The 18657-nt window shown below is 39.2% G+C and overlaps 1 protein-coding gene across 3 annotated transcripts in view; it reads right to left on the bottom strand.

The window, feature by feature from the left end:
- The window catches only part of LOC104264363 (N-acetylated-alpha-linked acidic dipeptidase 2), a 34207-nt gene extending 20585 nt beyond the window's left edge, over nucleotides 1-13622 (bottom strand). For 2 of the 3 annotated variants that reach the window (XM_059825994.1, XM_059826001.1), the window contains exons 1-10: nucleotides 11904-11973; nucleotides 8730-8916; nucleotides 7253-7354; nucleotides 6308-6433; nucleotides 5468-5654; nucleotides 4251-4344; nucleotides 3874-3972; nucleotides 1595-1680; nucleotides 877-996; nucleotides 360-442 (exon numbers count right to left, since the gene is read on the bottom strand). In XM_059825994.1, the coding sequence (XP_059681977.1) occupies nucleotides 360-442; nucleotides 877-996; nucleotides 1595-1680; nucleotides 3874-3972; nucleotides 4251-4344; nucleotides 5468-5654; nucleotides 6308-6433; nucleotides 7253-7354; nucleotides 8730-8916; nucleotides 11904-11935 (1116 nt within the window). In that variant the 5' untranslated portion in view covers nucleotides 11936-11973. Of the gene's footprint in view, nucleotides 1-359; nucleotides 443-876; nucleotides 997-1594; nucleotides 1681-3873; nucleotides 3973-4250; nucleotides 4345-5467; nucleotides 5655-6307; nucleotides 6434-7252; nucleotides 7355-8729; nucleotides 8917-11903; nucleotides 12016-13540 lie in introns of those variants that run through there. The other variant, XM_009821401.2, reaches the window with a different exon arrangement.
- Between the last annotated feature and the right edge of the window lie 5035 nt (nucleotides 13623-18657).

Raw genomic sequence — 18657 nt, 5'->3', positions numbered from 1 at the left:
TAGAAACTAAGGAATTTCTCAAACAGAAAGTTAGAAAATAAACCAACTTAGGTTACATGAAACGCTATCATTCTGTTAAATGGAGGGATAGATTTCCACACAGAGACCACTGAGAGACATTAGCTTTGAATCAAAGTAGATTTTTAAATCTTAGAAGAGTTGTGCACTTACATTGTGAGAAGTTAGGTAGGTAATTCGTATAAATATATGAAGGTCTCACAGCACCTGAAAGAGTCTGTTGTGCTCCAATTTTACCTTGAAGCTATTGATTGCAGTCTAGGAATAGATGCCACTGGGTACTGCAGCCACCTGCAGCAGACTTTCGAGTTTTGCTTTTCTTTACACTATTTTTTATTTACCTCAGCCCATTCTGTGGAACCCAACAATCCAAATTCTTCTGCATCCCAGCTAGCAAAAATAATAGTTCGCTTAGGTCTCCAACCTGCAATCACATAGTTAAACTTGAAAATTCAACTTAAAGTTAGAAAGTCTAGTGAAAGATCACCACAGTTAATTGAAATCACTTTAAAAAAATAGTACTTAATTGATATAGCAGTAAAAAAAAATCCTCTCTAAAGTCCTTAGAGGTACATATTATTGCAGAGGCATTTCTTCTTAATGCAGTATTTTCATTCCACACAACTAGGAGGGTACTATTACACTGATGAGAGACGTGAGGGAATAAATTCAGCCAACTAAGACGCAATGCTACATATGCATCTCTTCAATGAACTTTCATCTTTCATAATGAGAACTACAACTTTCTGTAGAGGTGAAAGTTAAATCAACACAACTGCTTAGGGGAACATTCAACACAGTTCCTCAAAGCTGCTGTTTTCCATATCCATAATTTTATGTCTGTAATAAGTAAGTTACCTTCCATCTTCATTTTACCAAAACTCCGTACAACCTCTTGCAGAACAGCTGCACCCGTAGTTGGATCGATACCACCAAATACCCAAGAGTCTCTATGACCTCCTAAAATAATGTATCTGTCTGGAAACAAACATACAATATCAATCCTTAAATAAAAATGCATTCAGGTTACTTGTATTTCCTTTGATTACATCCCTAATGGTCTCAAAAAAAATACGAAATTTAATACCAGCGCTACAAATTTATTTTTTAAGATAATCTGCAATCATTCACTTACTCTACTGAAGTATATAAATGAAGACAAGAAATTTTATACATATTTTTCCACTTAAAAGTCTTTCATGTATATGGCCTGCTACTAAGTACCAACAATAGCATGTTGAGGTCCCAAATAATCACTAGTTTTCTGTACTTTGCATTGTGTTAATTTTTGCAAAGGCAAAACATATGAATGATGTAAGGGGAAACCTACTGTAAAATGACAGGCATTGTAAAAAAATTCTCTGACATCTATTATTCTAGCATTCCCATTCAAATATATTCCTGGGAATGCCAAGGAAAAACAGTGTGATGGGAGGGAAAGGACAACTATTAAGGGTTTCTCAGATTACATGTTATCTGGCTATCTAAAAATCTTGAAGTTTCTTGCAACATGAGAACAATTTCACCCAACACAAAATAAACAAGGAATTAAAATCCTCAAGCACCCGATGCTTACCTGGTTCCACAGCTCCTCTGAGGATGCCAATAACGTTGTAAATTCGTGTTATTTTATTGTTTGTATGAACGTGCATTCTGACATTTCTGAAATGAAAGGCAGTATGGAGTAACCATTTCTGACTGAGAAGGCAATTAAAAGTCAACGTAATAGTTTGTAAGCCAGAAAGTTTGTGCTTCTGTTCTGCTTTGTGTGTTCAGCACTGATCTAACTTGTCATGCTGTATCAGTGTCCCATTTTTTATTTCAGGTTAACCTGCTGACAGAAAGATGCCTTAGAAATAACCCTATGAAGCGGGCCAATCTAAAAACTTTCAAACATTTACAGAATTTATTGAATTGCTATTTATGGGAGTCAATTGGATAATTGTGTATTAGAGGAGTAAACTGAAAAGCATATACAGTAATTAAAAATACATTTACATTTTGACCAAAATGATAATTGTGGATATACATTTTTTTTATAAAGAATACACTTTGATTTTGTAGCACAATTCTGTGTAATAAGATAGAACTTGGAGAGAGGGTCATTAGAAATATTCATCCAGGAATAAACTGAAATCTCTGTTTAGGACAGCAGATCTAAGTGATCAAGATTTGTCAATCCTCCATCCCTTCCCCCCAGTAAAATCCACTTGTGAATTTTATAAAAAGGAAGGAAATTCAGGTATTAGAGGAGCTAAAAATACTGTAGTATTCAGCCCCTCTTAACCTGTAGAAGAAACAAAGCATCAAACAATGCCTTTTTTGTGCCTGGCAAAGTTCCAGGAGTTTCACATTTGAACTTACCTTTTCAGCAGCAAATCTGCACAGCTGTCAAAATCAAAACCTGCTTCAGGACACCTACTGGATCTTTGCCCAGAAAATAAATGACACCAGTGCCTTGAGCATGCATATACGTGCACACTTCCCATGTGCAACTGACTTTCTATCTAGAGTCAAAAGGTTCATTTTGATATGGAGCTACTCTGAGAAAAAAGTATATGTAGGACTAGCCCATATTTACAAAAGCTGTTACCCTATCAAGTAGGAAGATGTTAAAAAGCACATTCAAAAATATTTCTCACATATATGTTTTGTGGATGAATCATATTCTTTCTTTTCTCACTGTTGCTCTTCAAGACATTCCAAACAGCACCTTAATTATGTCAAATATGTCTTCTTATTTCTTTATTCCTACTTTATTCATTTTCAGCTAGTGTTAAAGCAGAGCAGAAAAGAATAATGATCAATGAAGTCTTTATAAAATTATATATTCAGACATACTCTTGTTTTGCAGGAGGTGGAGCAGTGATAATGATACACCATTTTTACAGACCATTCATTGTGGTCCACTACCAGTCCTCACAGAATAATATCTCATGTAAACCAAAAGTATTTTTACGTGAAAAAGTGACAGAAAAGTGATCTTTAGCTTTATCTATTGCAGCTTATCAGTTATAAACAAGGAAGAATGCTATGACAGTTCCTGCATCATCAAATGCAATTGTTATGTGGCTTCATCTGCTAGAGAGCAACTCTGTTAGTGCTGGAGGCCTGGACAGTTGTATTTCTCTGTACGAGCTGAAAAAATGTAAACTGCAAACATAGTATTGCTAATCCAACTGGTCAAAGGCCAGTTCCTCCCAAACAAATTAGTAAACTATATGGGCTTTAGGCTCTTCTGTCCTGTTATTATTGTTCAAGGCTTTCAACCATGGGGCCTACCAGGTTTGGGGAACAGATGACGGACTCTCAAATCATTGCCACACTTCACACCTCTAAGTTCACAGAAACCCTGGGAGGCTTCCAGTGGAATAGGGAAGCATACATAGAAGAGAACTACTGAATTGTCAGTCTTTCCCCATTGGACTGGTACAAGCTGGCTGTCCTATCGTCCCCTTGGTCATCAGAAACAGAAAAGAAAGACCAAACTTGAAGTGAGGAGGAAGTTTAGGGTTAATTCAACAGTGTTAAAGAATGCCTACTTACTGCTATATAGCCATTTTTAAAAGGACCAGTGAAACAATGTCTGAAAGGGATAAAAGTCGGGATTAAAGTTGGAATGACAGGGCTGGACCTATGCCCTCTGAATCTGTCTGTGCATTGACACTGGGGACACTGAGCAACACCATAGTTTTGATGATTTATTTTCAAATTCTAATAATTATTACCAAGTGTTCCCAGTCAGAAGGAAGTAAATTTCTCCAGAATATCTCTAGATGTATTTCTTCACAGTCTTTTTCTTGTTGAGGTATTTTTTTTGCAATATTTTATAAATAGGCAAGTGTTAAAACAGACCTTGTAGAAGAGTTGGCTGCAAATCCTGGCCCTATGTTATAAGACACATTGAGACTTCCCTTCCAGCTGCTGTCTGGAGCTGCGGGTCCTCCCATTGCACTGTTAAGGGAAAACCAAGAAAAATGTAGTTGACCAGTAGGCTAAAACCTTAAATATGCTTAATGATTACTGCACCTAAAACAAGGTGGGTTTACAAAATTCTTTAAAAAATTATGCCAGAAACAGATTGCTTTGAATTTTCCACTTTTTCTGAAGTATACACTACTACAAAAGAGCAAGAAATACAAGTAACAGCATAGATTTTACCATCTTAGTATAAAAAATTTTGCTGCACATTTATGAATACTGACTTCTGGTGAGAACTGATGTATACTCACCGTAATAATACTTCTGCATCATGATATCCAATGGGATGAACTGGGATTTTGGGAATCCCTACACCTTCATTAACTTTATACCTGAAAGTGTACTCTGAGAAACCAGAACAAAATGTCAAGTTTATAGTGTTCTTAGCAACTTTCACCAAACTGGAAATACTTTTGAACAGTGCAGCCCCACAGTAGCCACAAGCATGCAACAATTTTTTAATTCTTGTATCATTTCATAGATGTTGCTTCTAGGAAACCAAAACGTAATGGCAGAACCACAAACCCAATAGTGCATCTGCACAACTGTGTAAAAGAAATCCCCACATTTGAGGCAAGGTTAGATTTGCTGTCCATCCATGTTACTACGTCTCCTCAAAGCTGACTGTGGGATAAGCAAGCTGGTGTGTGAGGTGAAGATGGCCCCTGTGCAGCCTGTTGACAAACTGCAGAAGACATCCACAGATGCATTTACTTATGTTGAAGACAGTCAATGTCTCTCTGAATCTGGTGGGCCAGGCACACACAATCTATCCTGTTTTTTCAGTATGGTGTTGTCTTATGCCCCCAGCAATGGTGACACAAACCAGTGAGTTTTCCAGAAGCACCCCTGTGTTCCCATCCCATTGGCAGACAGGACTGGTAGAAAACTTAGTTCAAACTGAGTTCAGCACACCTACAAGGACAAGACAAGTACATGGTGCCAAGTTTCAGAAGAGTCCAGGCTACTGTTATTTTTAATACAGAAATTTTACTCCCTGTAAAGAGGATTTTAAACTGTTTTTCTGCTTGGAATTTAGGATCAGCAAGGAAACATACCTCCAAGCAAAGCTATTACTCCTCTTTGATGGTAGACTATGATCTAGTTTAAACTGGGCCTCTTGAGAAACACAGATATTTAAAAATGGGTGTAAATTCTCAGCCATTTTCTACTGCTTCACAGTCTGTAAACCTACATGTCCTGCTTTTCTAAGAGTTACAAGGCTGGGATCATGCAAAGAGATTTTCCTAAAGACTTACTTTCCCTGCCTAACTCAAAAGCAACTACTTGAAATTACATACAGGTAGAACTTAGTCTGCAATAGGAAAATTAACTACTGCTAAAATAATTTTAAGCAGCTTTTTTCTTTGCATCTGTGCTGAAAATAGATTACTTTCTAGTGCCATAATAACTTTCTGCACCAGTTTATAAAGTACTTGATGGCCCAGGGTACAGATCTTTCACTCACCTTTTGCAGGATAACCTGGTGTCAAAGGGTCCCCGGCTCCATTCAGGTTTAACACATTCCCACGCTGGGCTCCTCCGCCTGGAAGGTTCCAGCCATCTGGATAAGCATCTACTCCAGGGGCACAGTAGTCAGCAGGGTCCGAATAAAGTATGATCCCTTGGGCTCCTGCTAATATGGCATTTTTAACCTGTGAAATTATTTGCTTTTAAGAAATGCCTTTTTTTTAATGCAGTAATAAATCTGAATGTTGCAATTTACTTCCATGGGGACATAGCTTTAGAAGTTGTATATTTGGAAGAGTGAAAATGACCACAGACTCAGCAGAAGAACAAACCACAGTGACACACAGTATGTTCATTATTTGTGTCACACCTTTAGTCATAGCTCAAGGCTATGAAATAAAGCAAAGGACATAAAATTGAGGCACAAAAACTGACCACTATCCCCACTGTCCCACTATCACCAATTCTGTCAGGGTTGTTGTCTGAAGTCAGAAGAGTTAGTTATTCAATCTGTGCATCAGACTCCTTGTCAAATACTTCTTCAAATACTGTGTTTCTATGGATGAAAAGTATTAAAACCCTTGACTCTACAGACTGCTCAGTTCCCTAAACTAATCTCTTGCAAGAACTGCTAATGGAATTTGCAGTCATCTCAGAAGATTAATACAATCATCTGTTTTTATTGTTTTGGAAGTTATTCTTAGAACACAGTCACAATGGATACATTGCAGGCTTCCTTCTCCTCATATGTTCCAACTTACAGCCCTCATTAACTCCCGCCAGCTCTACCATGAACAGTGTCTGACCCACAGAGGAAAAAATAAAATACAACCCTTACTTTATTTCCTCTGAAGATCTTCCCATATCTGGCAATGACAATCTTTCCTGTACAGTTAATTCCCATTTCACGCTCCAGCTTAAAATAATCTTCGGTGCGGCCATAATTCACATAGACGAGATCTGCCTGTGCAGAAAAGAAAAGCAGTTTCATGGCAACTGGTCACTCCACAAACAAAATACCTGTTTTCAGAAATACACAGTTTTAATTCACAATGTATGATACAGCTTTTTTTTTTTTTTTTTCATTTCTACAAATAAGATCCAGTGCCCATAAAAACAACAGCAAAAGATTTCCATACTATTCTATAGGAAGCCTTGGCTCAAACTGCTGACCTTTCTGTATTATCCTGCACTTAGCAGGCCTATAAACTGAGGTTGGAAACTAAACCAATGTACTTTGCTAAACTGACAAACTTCTATGACCATGAAAACATAGTGATATTCCTTGCATACACAAACACTCACTATTATGTAATTTCATTCATGTATGCAATGCACTGTTGTCCCTGACTTGTTCCCCCGTGATGAATTATCAGATTAAGTGAGGGACTTTTGTAGCTTTTGAAGACATTCACTTAATCCAAAATGTCTTCCAAATTGATTTATAAGTTGGTATTTCTACTTAAGACGTAAACAAGTCCTCTCACTATGATCGAGTAATGTGGAGTAATCTGAGACATATTCAACATTTTCCATAAAGATAAAAGCTTTTCACTTACTATGTGATTCAGGTTTCTAGCAATTTGAGAAAGCTTTTTTTCTAATAGGAGACTTTTAACCTTTGCACAACATGTGGTCTAGCTGTCCTTATGTGTTCTCTTACACTAATGGTTAATTAAAACTACTATAAGAAATATTTTGAGAAGTTGGAGCAATCTATCCCATCAAGTGTTTTGCAAAATATGACTTCAGCTAATAATACTCTTAGTCTTTTTTTTCTTACCTCTGGCATTCCTTGTGCTGAAAAAGCATTATATGGTGGTATTATATCAGTAACATTTTCATACCCCTGTGGACGTGGTTCAAACAATGATGTATTGAAAATCTATCAATAAATAACAGAAGTCTTTGGTCAAACACTCTACCTCCAGGCACAAGTTTGTACACTAAGCTTGGTTATTGCAAATGATATGCTTGTTTCCATAAACTGTTAGCAAAAAATACAATTCTAACTACCATGTATAAGTTCAAACAAAAAAACAGCTGGGGGTACATAGCTGAATTTTTATAACAGATTGCAGATATGAATACAGAGAGGTAGATCACTTGTCAGAAGATGCTCATCAGTCACTGCCTGAACCTAAGCAAAGAAGTAGCTGAAAATTGCCAAGAGTTGGTGACAATAAAAAGACATCTAGTTCATCCATGCCATCACAGGTATTTTTTGTCATTACTCCCACCTGTATTATTACTTCTCTCTTCACCTTTTAGCTAGTTATGCTGTTGTAAGACTCATGTTGCCTCAAGGTTCACGTCCACTCTTTTGTCACCTTGTGAGATAGCTGAGAGACTGTGTTAGAGAGTTTCTGGAAGAATTTCTCCATTCTTTCACCTCTAAGCACATATTCTTCAGTTTCTACCCGGGCTTTTCACCCCTGCCTATGTGCTATGATGCTTCTCTAGCAGTCCCATCTCCTCTCCTGGCTCAGGCTCCTTGTCAGTTTGTACATCTAGTTCTTTAATTCCCCTGGGTGTACAAAATGCAGAAGGTGACTATAGACCGACAGTTCATTATTACTTCCAACACTAACTTAGGAGACACCATAGGAAGCCAGCAGGCTCAGGTTCAGAGGAAATGAAACAAGGCAGTACTTCATACAACGGATAGTAATCTGTGTGGGATTCCTTACCTCAGCATGTTGTGAAAGCAAAAATTGTACAGATGTTCAAGCAGAGTTTGGATAGGTACTTGGAAGAGAGCTCTAACAAGGGTTACTAACTGGATAAATACTTGGAAAAGAGGTCTAATGAGGATTCTTAAAGAGACTAATTGCATCACGCTCAGAGAACCCCTGAGCTGAAGCTAGACACTGGAAGAATTGCATGCCTTAAATACATTTCTTTGGTCTTAAACTTCCCTGTGCATCCACTTCAGGCTGTTTATGGAAACAGGATCTTGGCCTAGATGTATCCTTAATTTGAACCAGTATGGCCATTCTTATACCTTATCGTTTATTGGTGTTAATCGCAGCCTCTCCACACATCCTCTCTCTACTGTATGAGGCTCTGAGATTTCAGCCACTTTGCTCTGTTCTGCTGCACAGCCTGGAAAACCATTTCTAAATATGAGTTCCCTTTGCACTGGATTTTTTATCATACTGTAAAGCACATGCTGGGATGAGTGGGTGGGAAAACAGAGGAAGACACTGTTTCTTTAAAGAAGTCTTACATAAATATAGTTTAATCATTAAAAAGATCACCTCATTCCCTTGGTCATCAATTAATGAGATGTAGTTTGGCTGCTTTTCATTTGGGTACGAAAGCAGCACATCGTAATGAACGCATTCTGCTGAATCCAGTCCAGATTCCTTCCACTGGCCTTGAATTTGTTTGGCGAGAAGAAGATTCTGTTCAGTTCCTGCAAGGTGAGGCAACTTGGTAAACGACCTAGAATAAAACAGAAAATCGGTAGTAAGCAGCAAATGTAGAGAAGCACAACAGTGAACTCGGATCAATGTGTATAAAGCATATCTTCAAGACACATGCATGGTTAAAGTCTGAGCTGCATAACGTGATTGTTTATCAGTCTGCAGCAGCATAAGCACAAAATGTAGTCAGAACAGAGAATCTTTCCTGAGGCCTTAAGATAAGTCAGCTGAACCTTTCTCTTTGCATAACAGAAATAGCCACATCTACACTCAAGCAGTGAAAATCAGTGTCAAAGACATTCTGCAAAAGCATATGAACAGTATGCAAGGAGCAGAAATAGATCCAGAAAAGCTACACATTCAGAAAGGAGCCCTCCAAATAATTCTGGTATCCGATAGTGGGTTTGTATATTGTTGGCTTAAGGTGTACTAAGAAGTTTAACTTGAAAATCATTATGTCAAATTATCTGCACAGATTTATTCTTTTTTTCTTAATCAAAAGCCTGAATATTAAAAGCCTTCTTAACAACAGTTACATCCAGATCAGATATAACATAATGGTAATAAATAGTCACAAACAATATCAAACCCCTCTGGGCTACCCTACACAAATCTAGCTAGAATTTGTTTGGCCCACTGAACAAATGAGGTAAGGTGAACACTGATGAGTCAGCCAGGTACTAAGCACCAGCTTTGGATTCCCAACAGGCTACTTGTTAATGGCTGCCCCACGGATGTCAGATACCATTAATTACCATTAATTAGTGGTACAAAATAGCATGATTAGCACCACTTCAACCTGTCAGTTCAGCCTATTTTCAATCTGTGTAACAGCTTGTTCTTCAGTATGCGCTTCCTCAGCTTCCAAATGAGAATGCTGAGGGATACGATGTCCAAAGCCTTGTTAAAGTCAAGGACATCTCCACTGACACACATAGCCAGTCATTTCCTTAGAGAAGACAATCACCCCGATCAGTAGTGATTTTTTTTTTTTTTACTTACAAATAGTATAAAAAATGCTGACTGTTCCTAACTCTCTTCCTGTGTTTGGAAACAGGTTCCAGAAGGATGTTTGGTCACCTTCCCAGGGACTGAAGTGAAGCTGACCAGCCCACAGTCCCCCCAAGTTGTCCTTCTTACTTTTCTTAAAGACGGGCACAACATCAGCTTTTTTCAGCCACCAGGGACCTCCTTCCATCACCAGAACTTCTCACAGACAGCAGCCTTGCAATCATAACATCCAGGTGTCTCATGTGAATCCCACCTGGCCCCCTGGATTTGAATGCATCTAGATTCTCTATGTAGACCACAACCTTCTGCTCTTTGCTGTTGCCTTTCCCTCTCTTTAAACGGTGCGCGTATGCACTGAGGTCCAGAAGCAACCTTTGCCAAAGCTTGTTGCCCGTTTTCTTCTTGCACTTTAATACTCTAAGTATTTTAAGTACCCTTTGATTCCTTAAGTAGTCTAGTTTAAATACTACGTATGCCATCAGGAAAAATATACTGAACAACACATGATGCCTTTTTTCAATTTTACACTTCCAAACAGTTTCATCCTTTCCAGAGCTATGATTCAATGCTAAGGTCAAGGTGTCTGCATTTTCTGAGACTCACAGTTTGTTTTCCCCACTTGATAAAAGCAGATTTAGTAGTTTAAAAAACTAAGAAGATGGATGAAAATTCTCAAGTTCACATTTTTTTATGTGTTTAACAAACTTTTTGAATAGGGTATTAACATACTTTTTCTGCAGTTCCTGCTTTTTATCTGAATATAGGAAAAAAAACGAGTATGAAGCATTTGGCCCATTATCAAAGCAAGCAGGCAAACCAGACACCATTAATACCCTATGGCCAAGAAACTTTAGCATAATTGCAGAGCTATTTCATGCTGTCATCAATCTCAATGTTGCCTGGACTCTCACTTAGACATAATCTTCAGGAACTCTCCAATCTACTGAGAGCAACAAATACAAAACAAGATAAGGCCTATAGACTTAAAAAGCTAATTGATGTTAGAAATGAAACTTTTTGGTTTAAGAATAAATGTACAGAAATCAAATTTGTCAGCAATCCTTTGATGTTTATGATGCAGCTGCTGACTTACATGCTGAATACCAACATGTTACTAACCAGAGGTTATATTTGTTTACTTTTTGTGTGAATATATTTGTTCTTCTGTGGAAGATACGAATATGAACAAGAATGATTTATTTTCATTTCCAGTGAAATACACAGCAAAACAAGAGGGTGTTTCTCTATCCCTAGCATTTTAGATGTTTTGAAAGAACTGCATGGATGCACTAGGATGCAAAAAAGTATATTTAATAACAATTACACCATGCAAGACAACCAACCACACATACACACTGTGCTTGGACAGGACCCTTCACCTTCTGAAACAGAAGACAGGGTGTAACGGGATTTCAAGCACTCAATTAACAGCACAGTATCCAGTACCAGTTATATCTATACATGCAAGCCAGTGCCATGCAAACTTTGTATCATTTTAAATGCTACATTTTTAATATATTCATTTTCTACTTAGACTAGATGCTCAAACTGAAAGTTTAAGGAGACACTGGACAGATTATCAATCAAATGTAATTAATAGCAGTGTATCCCAAATACAGTAAAATCATCTCAGTCTGAGACAAAGCAAAGTTATCTGATGTTAGAGCTTCAGACACTCGTGAGGAAAAAGCAGACACTTATACTGCATTAAATCAAGACTATGGCAAACCGTAACAAAAAAGCATGATAAGCACTGGAAGTAACGCAGCTTGAGGAAAGTACACTTAACAGTACCACCACTCCAAAAAAGTAACTTCAAAAATGCGGACAGGGGAACAGTAGGGTTCCTTCCTCCAGACATTCTGTACAAACCAAATAATTCCAAAGCATCTTAACAGCTCTGCTTTCAGAGACTCTTCCTTGGAGCTGATGTTATCGCTTTCTGACTTTTGTGACTGATAAAAATACTCAAAAACCAAGATGCACAGGGCTTACCGAAGGAATTGCTTGATGTTTTCTGCTTTCATTTCAGCCACAAGTTTCTGTCTCGCATTTTGGTAGATATCTGAAGAGTTGGGGTTTTTTTCGGTCGGTTTTGTAAACCATCCTGAAACACATTCAAAAAGCTTCCTACTTAGCAAGAACCCCAGTCCCCACATATTTGAGCCCATGTGCAACCTAAAGTACTGAACAGTCTGATTAAAACCGTGAGGATGAACAGGGCTTAGAGCACCCTCTGTCAGTGTTCGCTAGCTCAAACATCGAAGTGAAACAGAAAAGTAAAATATACTTAATTGACTGAATTGCCAAAAAAGTGACATAATGAGAAAAGCACACCTAAATCTCTGGTAAATACAGCCCCCTTTTTAAGGCAGATTAATCTTTCATTAATTTTAAAATACAGTTTATATTCTCAATTAACTGTTTGAGGTGGGAGGATTGAACTCCTCATACTCATGATGAACTTCCCTTATTTAATTTATACATATATTTAAAAAGATGTGCAAAAGCATATTTAAAGTGAAGGTCTAGGACTCAACAGCCACCCTGCCAGCTTTATAATGGTTACAGATTTGGAGAAGGGTGGGGTTATTCTATTTAATAATTAAAAGAATAAAGTTAATTGTGACCCTAGTCAGTTTTAAAAAGTTAAAAATTTTTCAGTTGCCATAAATCTGAAAGGAGAGGGTATATCAACTATACGAATTTGTCTTTAAAAAAACCAAATCATTTTACTATTATAGCTAGAAAATCCCAGACTGGGAAAATTGTAACAATAAAGCCAAGCATATGTGCTGTCACATGCACAATACATATGACCTGTTAGACTTAAATGTAATTGTAGTAACACTCTGAACACAACACTGATACTGGATCAGACCAAAGGTCCATCTTTCCCAGTATCCTGCTTTGGTCAAAAGGTGATATTCAGGGAAATGTATAAGAATAGCACAAGCACCAGAAATTTGCAGCTCAGGGATCTCCTAAATCAAATTAATGTTTTTTATGTTTAATAGCCCTCATGGATTTTTCTTTCATGCTTTAGCCTTAGGTGTGTGCTACAACACAAGTTTAAAAAGGACAGATGCAGACACGCGATTTTAGACTTAAAATCAAATGCTGCAAGTGACTGCAGAAAAGAATCTATTGTTCTAGTAAAGTTCATTGTACATGATGGAAAATTCAGCAACTCCACTCTTGGCTGTCAATCAAAACTCCTCCTCCTCTACATTCTGCCCTTAATTTCTAAAACAGCAACTGAATAGGAGCATTTAAATAGATCTTCAGTAAAAATCAAGAAATACAAATAAAAAAAAAATCCTGGAGGTTTTGCAATCACAGACGTCTATTAATCTCTCCTCTTTGAACATCTGACTGCCCGTTACGGGAAGCTGTCAATTCACCAGGGCTCATCCTGGGCTGAAGCATGCAGCTGTTCTATTCCTCACTCCCTAAAGAGCAAAACTGCTGAAGAGAACAACCTCTTAGAAAAACAGTGGGATGAGTATTTTATAACGTCTCTAAAAAGCAGTAAAAGCTCCCTGACGGGGAGTTAATCACAACAGGAGTCGCACATAAGTATCTGTAGAGGGCAAAGGCTGCAGGCTGAGCCCCGGCGGCCCTGTACTCACCTGCAAGAAAGCCCAGCAAGAAACAGCCCAGCAGGCCAGGGCAGCCTAGCCATGTGCAGAGGGTGGCCTTGCTCCTGGCCATGCAGGCACCGAGGCAGGCAGCTCTGCAGGCTTCGAGGAGGGCAGGCAAACAGCTGCCTTCCTCCTCCTCCTCCCTCTCCTCCTCCTCCTCCTCCCGCCCTCGGCCCCAGGGCTGCCCCAGCTTCTGTGATTCTCAGCCCTCCTCCTACCTAACCAGCCTTAATCCCTGGATGATGATATGATTTTCTGAGTGCAATAAAATACTTCCCATTTCTTAGTCTCACCTCAGAAGACCGCTTGTGTGTAGCTCTATGTGTATCTATGTAACAAACATGCATCTAGACTGTGCACCAAGCAATGCATGAGTACTATTTTAAAAGCTAATTTCTATTAATTATCAGGACTTTCTGGTTTTGAAAGTTCCTGTTTTACGCTTAATCACAATCAGTATTTGTTCCAGTGGCCAAGAGATGAAATGGAGGAAGGAAAAACTTTTTTTCTCTTTACCAAGGAAGCACTGAATTGCTCCCCTTTGTAATGCGTGGTTACATTAATCCTTGGCAAGTGATGAATACTTTTTAGGTTAGCCAATGGGGCCACTTCCAGACGTCATCCAATTTGCAACTGGGAAAAGTTGCAGAATTATCTCCTATATTCTCTAGCTTTTTACATTTTGTATTACAAGGTTCTTAGGATCATATTTTCCTAGTCTAATTCAGCCAAATCCACCAGAATCTCACGGGAAAGGAAACAACTTCAGCCTGGGGAATAGTCAAGATACTTTCATAGAATCATAGAATTATCATATTTTGTACAAACATACCCTGGCCCTGCACATCATTACCTGCTGGTGAGTTCCTGCATGGCTACATGGAAGCCAAGACTGATATTTCTGGAACTGAGGACCTGCCCATCTGAGACCAGTTATCTGGCTGAAGGAAGGAAAGCTTTTCTGGGAGCCTGGACATGCTCTGAGTTCTTACCACTCACTCCCAAAAGAGTCCGAAGTAGATACATCTTGTGAAAGAAATGGCAGTGCTCCAAGTATCAAAACTTCCTTAAATAGACTAGGTTGAACTGAAAATATTCAGAAACAGCTGAAAAGACTGGTTAATGTCCTACTTACTTCACTAAGGCTTTTCAGAGATTAGAGAAGAATTACACCACTTGGGTATTCTGCACCAGTCTCAGCCACTGTCTTAAGCATACGTCTGGATGTCTTTGTTCAAATGATAAGCACGTCCAGTTTTGTCATCTTTTTTCCTGTCATTTGCCAACTGCTCATAAGCCATCACAAATTCTGAACAGCAAGGACTTTTCACACCAACATCTCACTTGACATATACAAACCAGATGGAATTCCACCTACAGAACTTATAAAGAATGAGCATATTGATGTATTATTAGCATTTATACAGCACCACAGATGTAGAACTGGCACATAATAGACAGTAAAGTGACAAGGGCTTTGGAGATTACTATCTAAATTAGACCTCACATGATGATAACATCAGTGGAGGAGGAAGAAGGAAAGAATAGCAACAGTGAGACAGAATGAAATGTATATAATTCTATGCCCACATCTGTTTAAAGTGATAAGGGCATCAGCAATGCTGAGGTTGAACAATAGCAGCAACCAAGTGTCTTCTACCACTTACAACATAGTCCTAGTACTCTTAGTTATTAGTTGTGATATGTTCTTATATTCCATGGATTGGCCACTGGTGGAATATATTTTGTTCCATTTAAATGCAAGTATAACATACAGTCTAAATTGATCCCTTGGATCACATGCCCTCCACAACAGGTCAGGGGCAGGAAATAAGATGAAAAAGCTCATGGGCTGAGATGAAGACAGGGATAACACTTGCCAATTACCATCATAAGCAAAACAGACTCGACTTAGGGAAAAATAATTTAATTTATTGCAAATTAGTATAGACTTGGGTAGTGAGAAACAAAGACAAAAATTAAAACAACATCTTCTCCCACACCTCACCCAGTTTTTCCAGTTTAGCTTTACTTCTCCACTCCCGACTCCTCTATGCCATAGAGCTGCCATAGACGACACAGGAGGCCTCTTAGGATCAGTCCAGGTACCCTAGTATATCTAAAGTGCGCTAGGCACCTAATCACAGAATCACAGAATCATTAAGGTTGGAAAAGACCTGTAAGATCATCAAGTCCAACCATCAACCCAACACCACCATGCCCACTAAACCATGTCCCACAATGCCACGTCTACACGTTTTTTAAAAACCTCCAGGGATGGTGACTCCACCACCTCCCTGGGCAGCCTGTTCCAATGCTTCACCACTCTCTCAGTAAAGAAATTCTTCCCAATATCCAGTCTAAACCTCCCCTGGCACAACTTCAGGCCATTTCCTCTTGTCCTATTACTTGTCACTCGAGAGAAGAGACCAGCACCCACCTCTCTGCAACTCCCTTTCAGGTAGTTGTAAAGAGCGATAAGGTCTCCCCTCAGCCTCCTCTTCTCCAGACTGATCAACCCCAGTTCCCTCAGCTGCTCCTCATAAGACTTGTGCTCCAGACCCCTCACCAGCTTCGTTGCCCTTCTCTGGCCTTATTTTCTGACTTATGATGCAAAATGAGTACAATATTTTGACCTGATTACTATATAAAAAACATGACATCAGGTCACTTAATCAAACTAAGAATGCCTAATGAGGCATTCTGTTTCAATTCCAGCATGGTCTGTGAAGCTGATGTGTCATATTTCTCTGGTACCAAGCTGGGGTTTTGAAGTCCTCGTATGACTTGTCAACCTATTTTCCCCTATTGCTGATCAATATTTTCATATCCTACCTGTACTAAATACCTCAGTAGATGTGCAGGGCTTCTTCACAAGGCATTGAGTGTCATTCAAATGATAAACTCTAAAGACTGTTTTTTGTGTATTTCCATGGACCACATCATTTATGACCTAGAGTACTACGTTTTTGTGGGTTGTGCTAGAGAACCTGAATGTGTTGCATTAGTTGTCTGTTAAAAGTATTGGTAAACCAGCACAGATGGGCCAAGCAGGAATCAGAGGTGAGACTCGTCTCATCTCATTTAGAGATGTACAATGCCCATTTCTGACCTTCTGAAGCAGGCTCCCTATTTCAGAAATCAGTGATGAGAAACAGGCGCTTTTTAGGCACAAATCATTTGACTTGCTTCAGAAATTGATTTAGAATGAAGCAAGTTATACCTTAGAAGTGTTTTTTTCTTTTCCTCTGCTTTTTTTAGTGAGTCTTAGACATAACTTGGATATAAGCATTGAAGGGTGAAGTTCAACGAAATGAACCTCATTCTAGCAGACTATGAGCAATATAAGGGGCCCTACATTGCAGATGTTTAAGTCTTAACTTAAAGTCTTAATTGTTTGAGTCTTAAGTGCTTAACTTATTCTATCCATGTTTCTATTATAATTCAGAGTAACACTTTGTTTCATGCTGAACTAGAGCTGATCTTCATGAATGCGGCTGACCAATGCAAAACGCTTAACTCCATTAAAAGAAGCGGCTGCTCAGAATTTGCCATGATCTCTCTGCGTACACAGTTTTCAAAAAGCAATGCAGATAAAAAATGTTGTGCTGCTGTACAAGATTTCTATGATACTCATGAACAAGGGTTAGAAAAAATAAGCTATATTCACAGTTGTGGTGGGTTAAACTTAGCTAAGGGCCACAGTCCCACCCCGCTGCTCACTCACTCCTCACCCTCCTAAATGGGATGGGGGACAACAGAGGATGAAAACGCTCATGGGTCAAGAGAAAGACAGGGAGATTGCCAACCAGTTACTGTCATGGGGAAAACAGACTTGACCTGGGGAAAATTAATTTAAGGTATTGCCAATTAAAATAGATTTGGGTAGTAGGAAACAAAGATAAAAATTAAAACAACAGCTTCCCCACCCTTTTTTCCCAGGCTGAACTTCATTCTTTCTCTTCTGATGCCTCCAACACCCCCACCCCACCGTGGCACAGGGGGATCAGGAATGGGGGTTATGGTCAGTACCTAACTGCCCCTCTCTGCTGCTCCTTCCTCCACGCACTGTTCCCCTGCTCCTGTGTGGGCTGTCCACAGGCTGCAATTCATAGAATCATAGTATCAGAGAATCATAGAATCACAGAATCATTTAGGTTGGAGAAGACCTTTAAGATCATCAAGTCCACCCGTAAACCTAACCCTGCTAAGTCCACCACTAAACCTTGTCCCTAAGCACCTCATCCACAGGTCTTTTTAAAACCTCCAGAGATGGTGACTCCACCACCTCCCTGGGCAGCCTGTTCCAATGTCTGACAACCCTTTCAGTGAAGTTTTTCCTAATATCCAGTCTAAACTTCCCCTGATGCAACTTGTGGCCATTTCCTCTTGTCCTGTCACTTGTCACTTGGGAGAAGGGACCAACACACACCTCTCTGCAACCCTCTTTCAGGTAGTTGTAGAGAGCAATAAGGTCTCCCCTCAGCCTCCTCTTCTCCAGGCTAAACAACCCCAGTTCCCTCAGCTGCTCCTCATAAGGCCTCTCAGGCCTCTTCAGGGCAATATCATGCCAGCTGCAAGTTTCTTTCTCATCTCCTCTCTGATTAACATTGCTGCTTTGCTCCGTGGTCTTCTATGCCCTTCTCTACCCTGGGAGCCCAAGAAGGAGGAGAGACAGTATCCAGAAGCAAACTCTGCTATAACTTGTACCTCTTCTTGGACCAGATAAAAAAAGCTAAAAAGCTGTAGGACTGGCAAGAGGAAAAGGATGTGCTGTGAGGTGGGAAAAACAAGTTGCTGTGGGGTCAGGTAAGTCCATAAAGGGATCCTGAGCATGGGCTGACTGAGGAATCATTTTATTGTTATGTTGTGGCCTGAATAAAAGAACTGGAGATGCCATCCTCCTGTGACCAGGCAAAATTGCAGTACAGGAGGGAAAAGCAGCTTGCAGGGTGTGCTCAATAGAGTAAGAATCTGTAAAATAAAGTGGCTAAGCAGGGATTAAAAGGAGCAGGCAGAAATCCTACTATCTGTCTTGCAGACCTATTCTTAATTTTGTGCTTTTGAATCCTGCCTTATGCTGATGACAGTGACTACCATTTTTT

This window comes from Gavia stellata, chromosome 1, assembly GCF_030936135.1.
Source record: "Gavia stellata isolate bGavSte3 chromosome 1, bGavSte3.hap2, whole genome shotgun sequence".
Lineage (NCBI taxonomy): Eukaryota > Metazoa > Chordata > Aves > Gaviiformes > Gaviidae > Gavia > Gavia stellata.
This window is presented reverse-complemented; position numbering and strand designations above follow the sequence as displayed.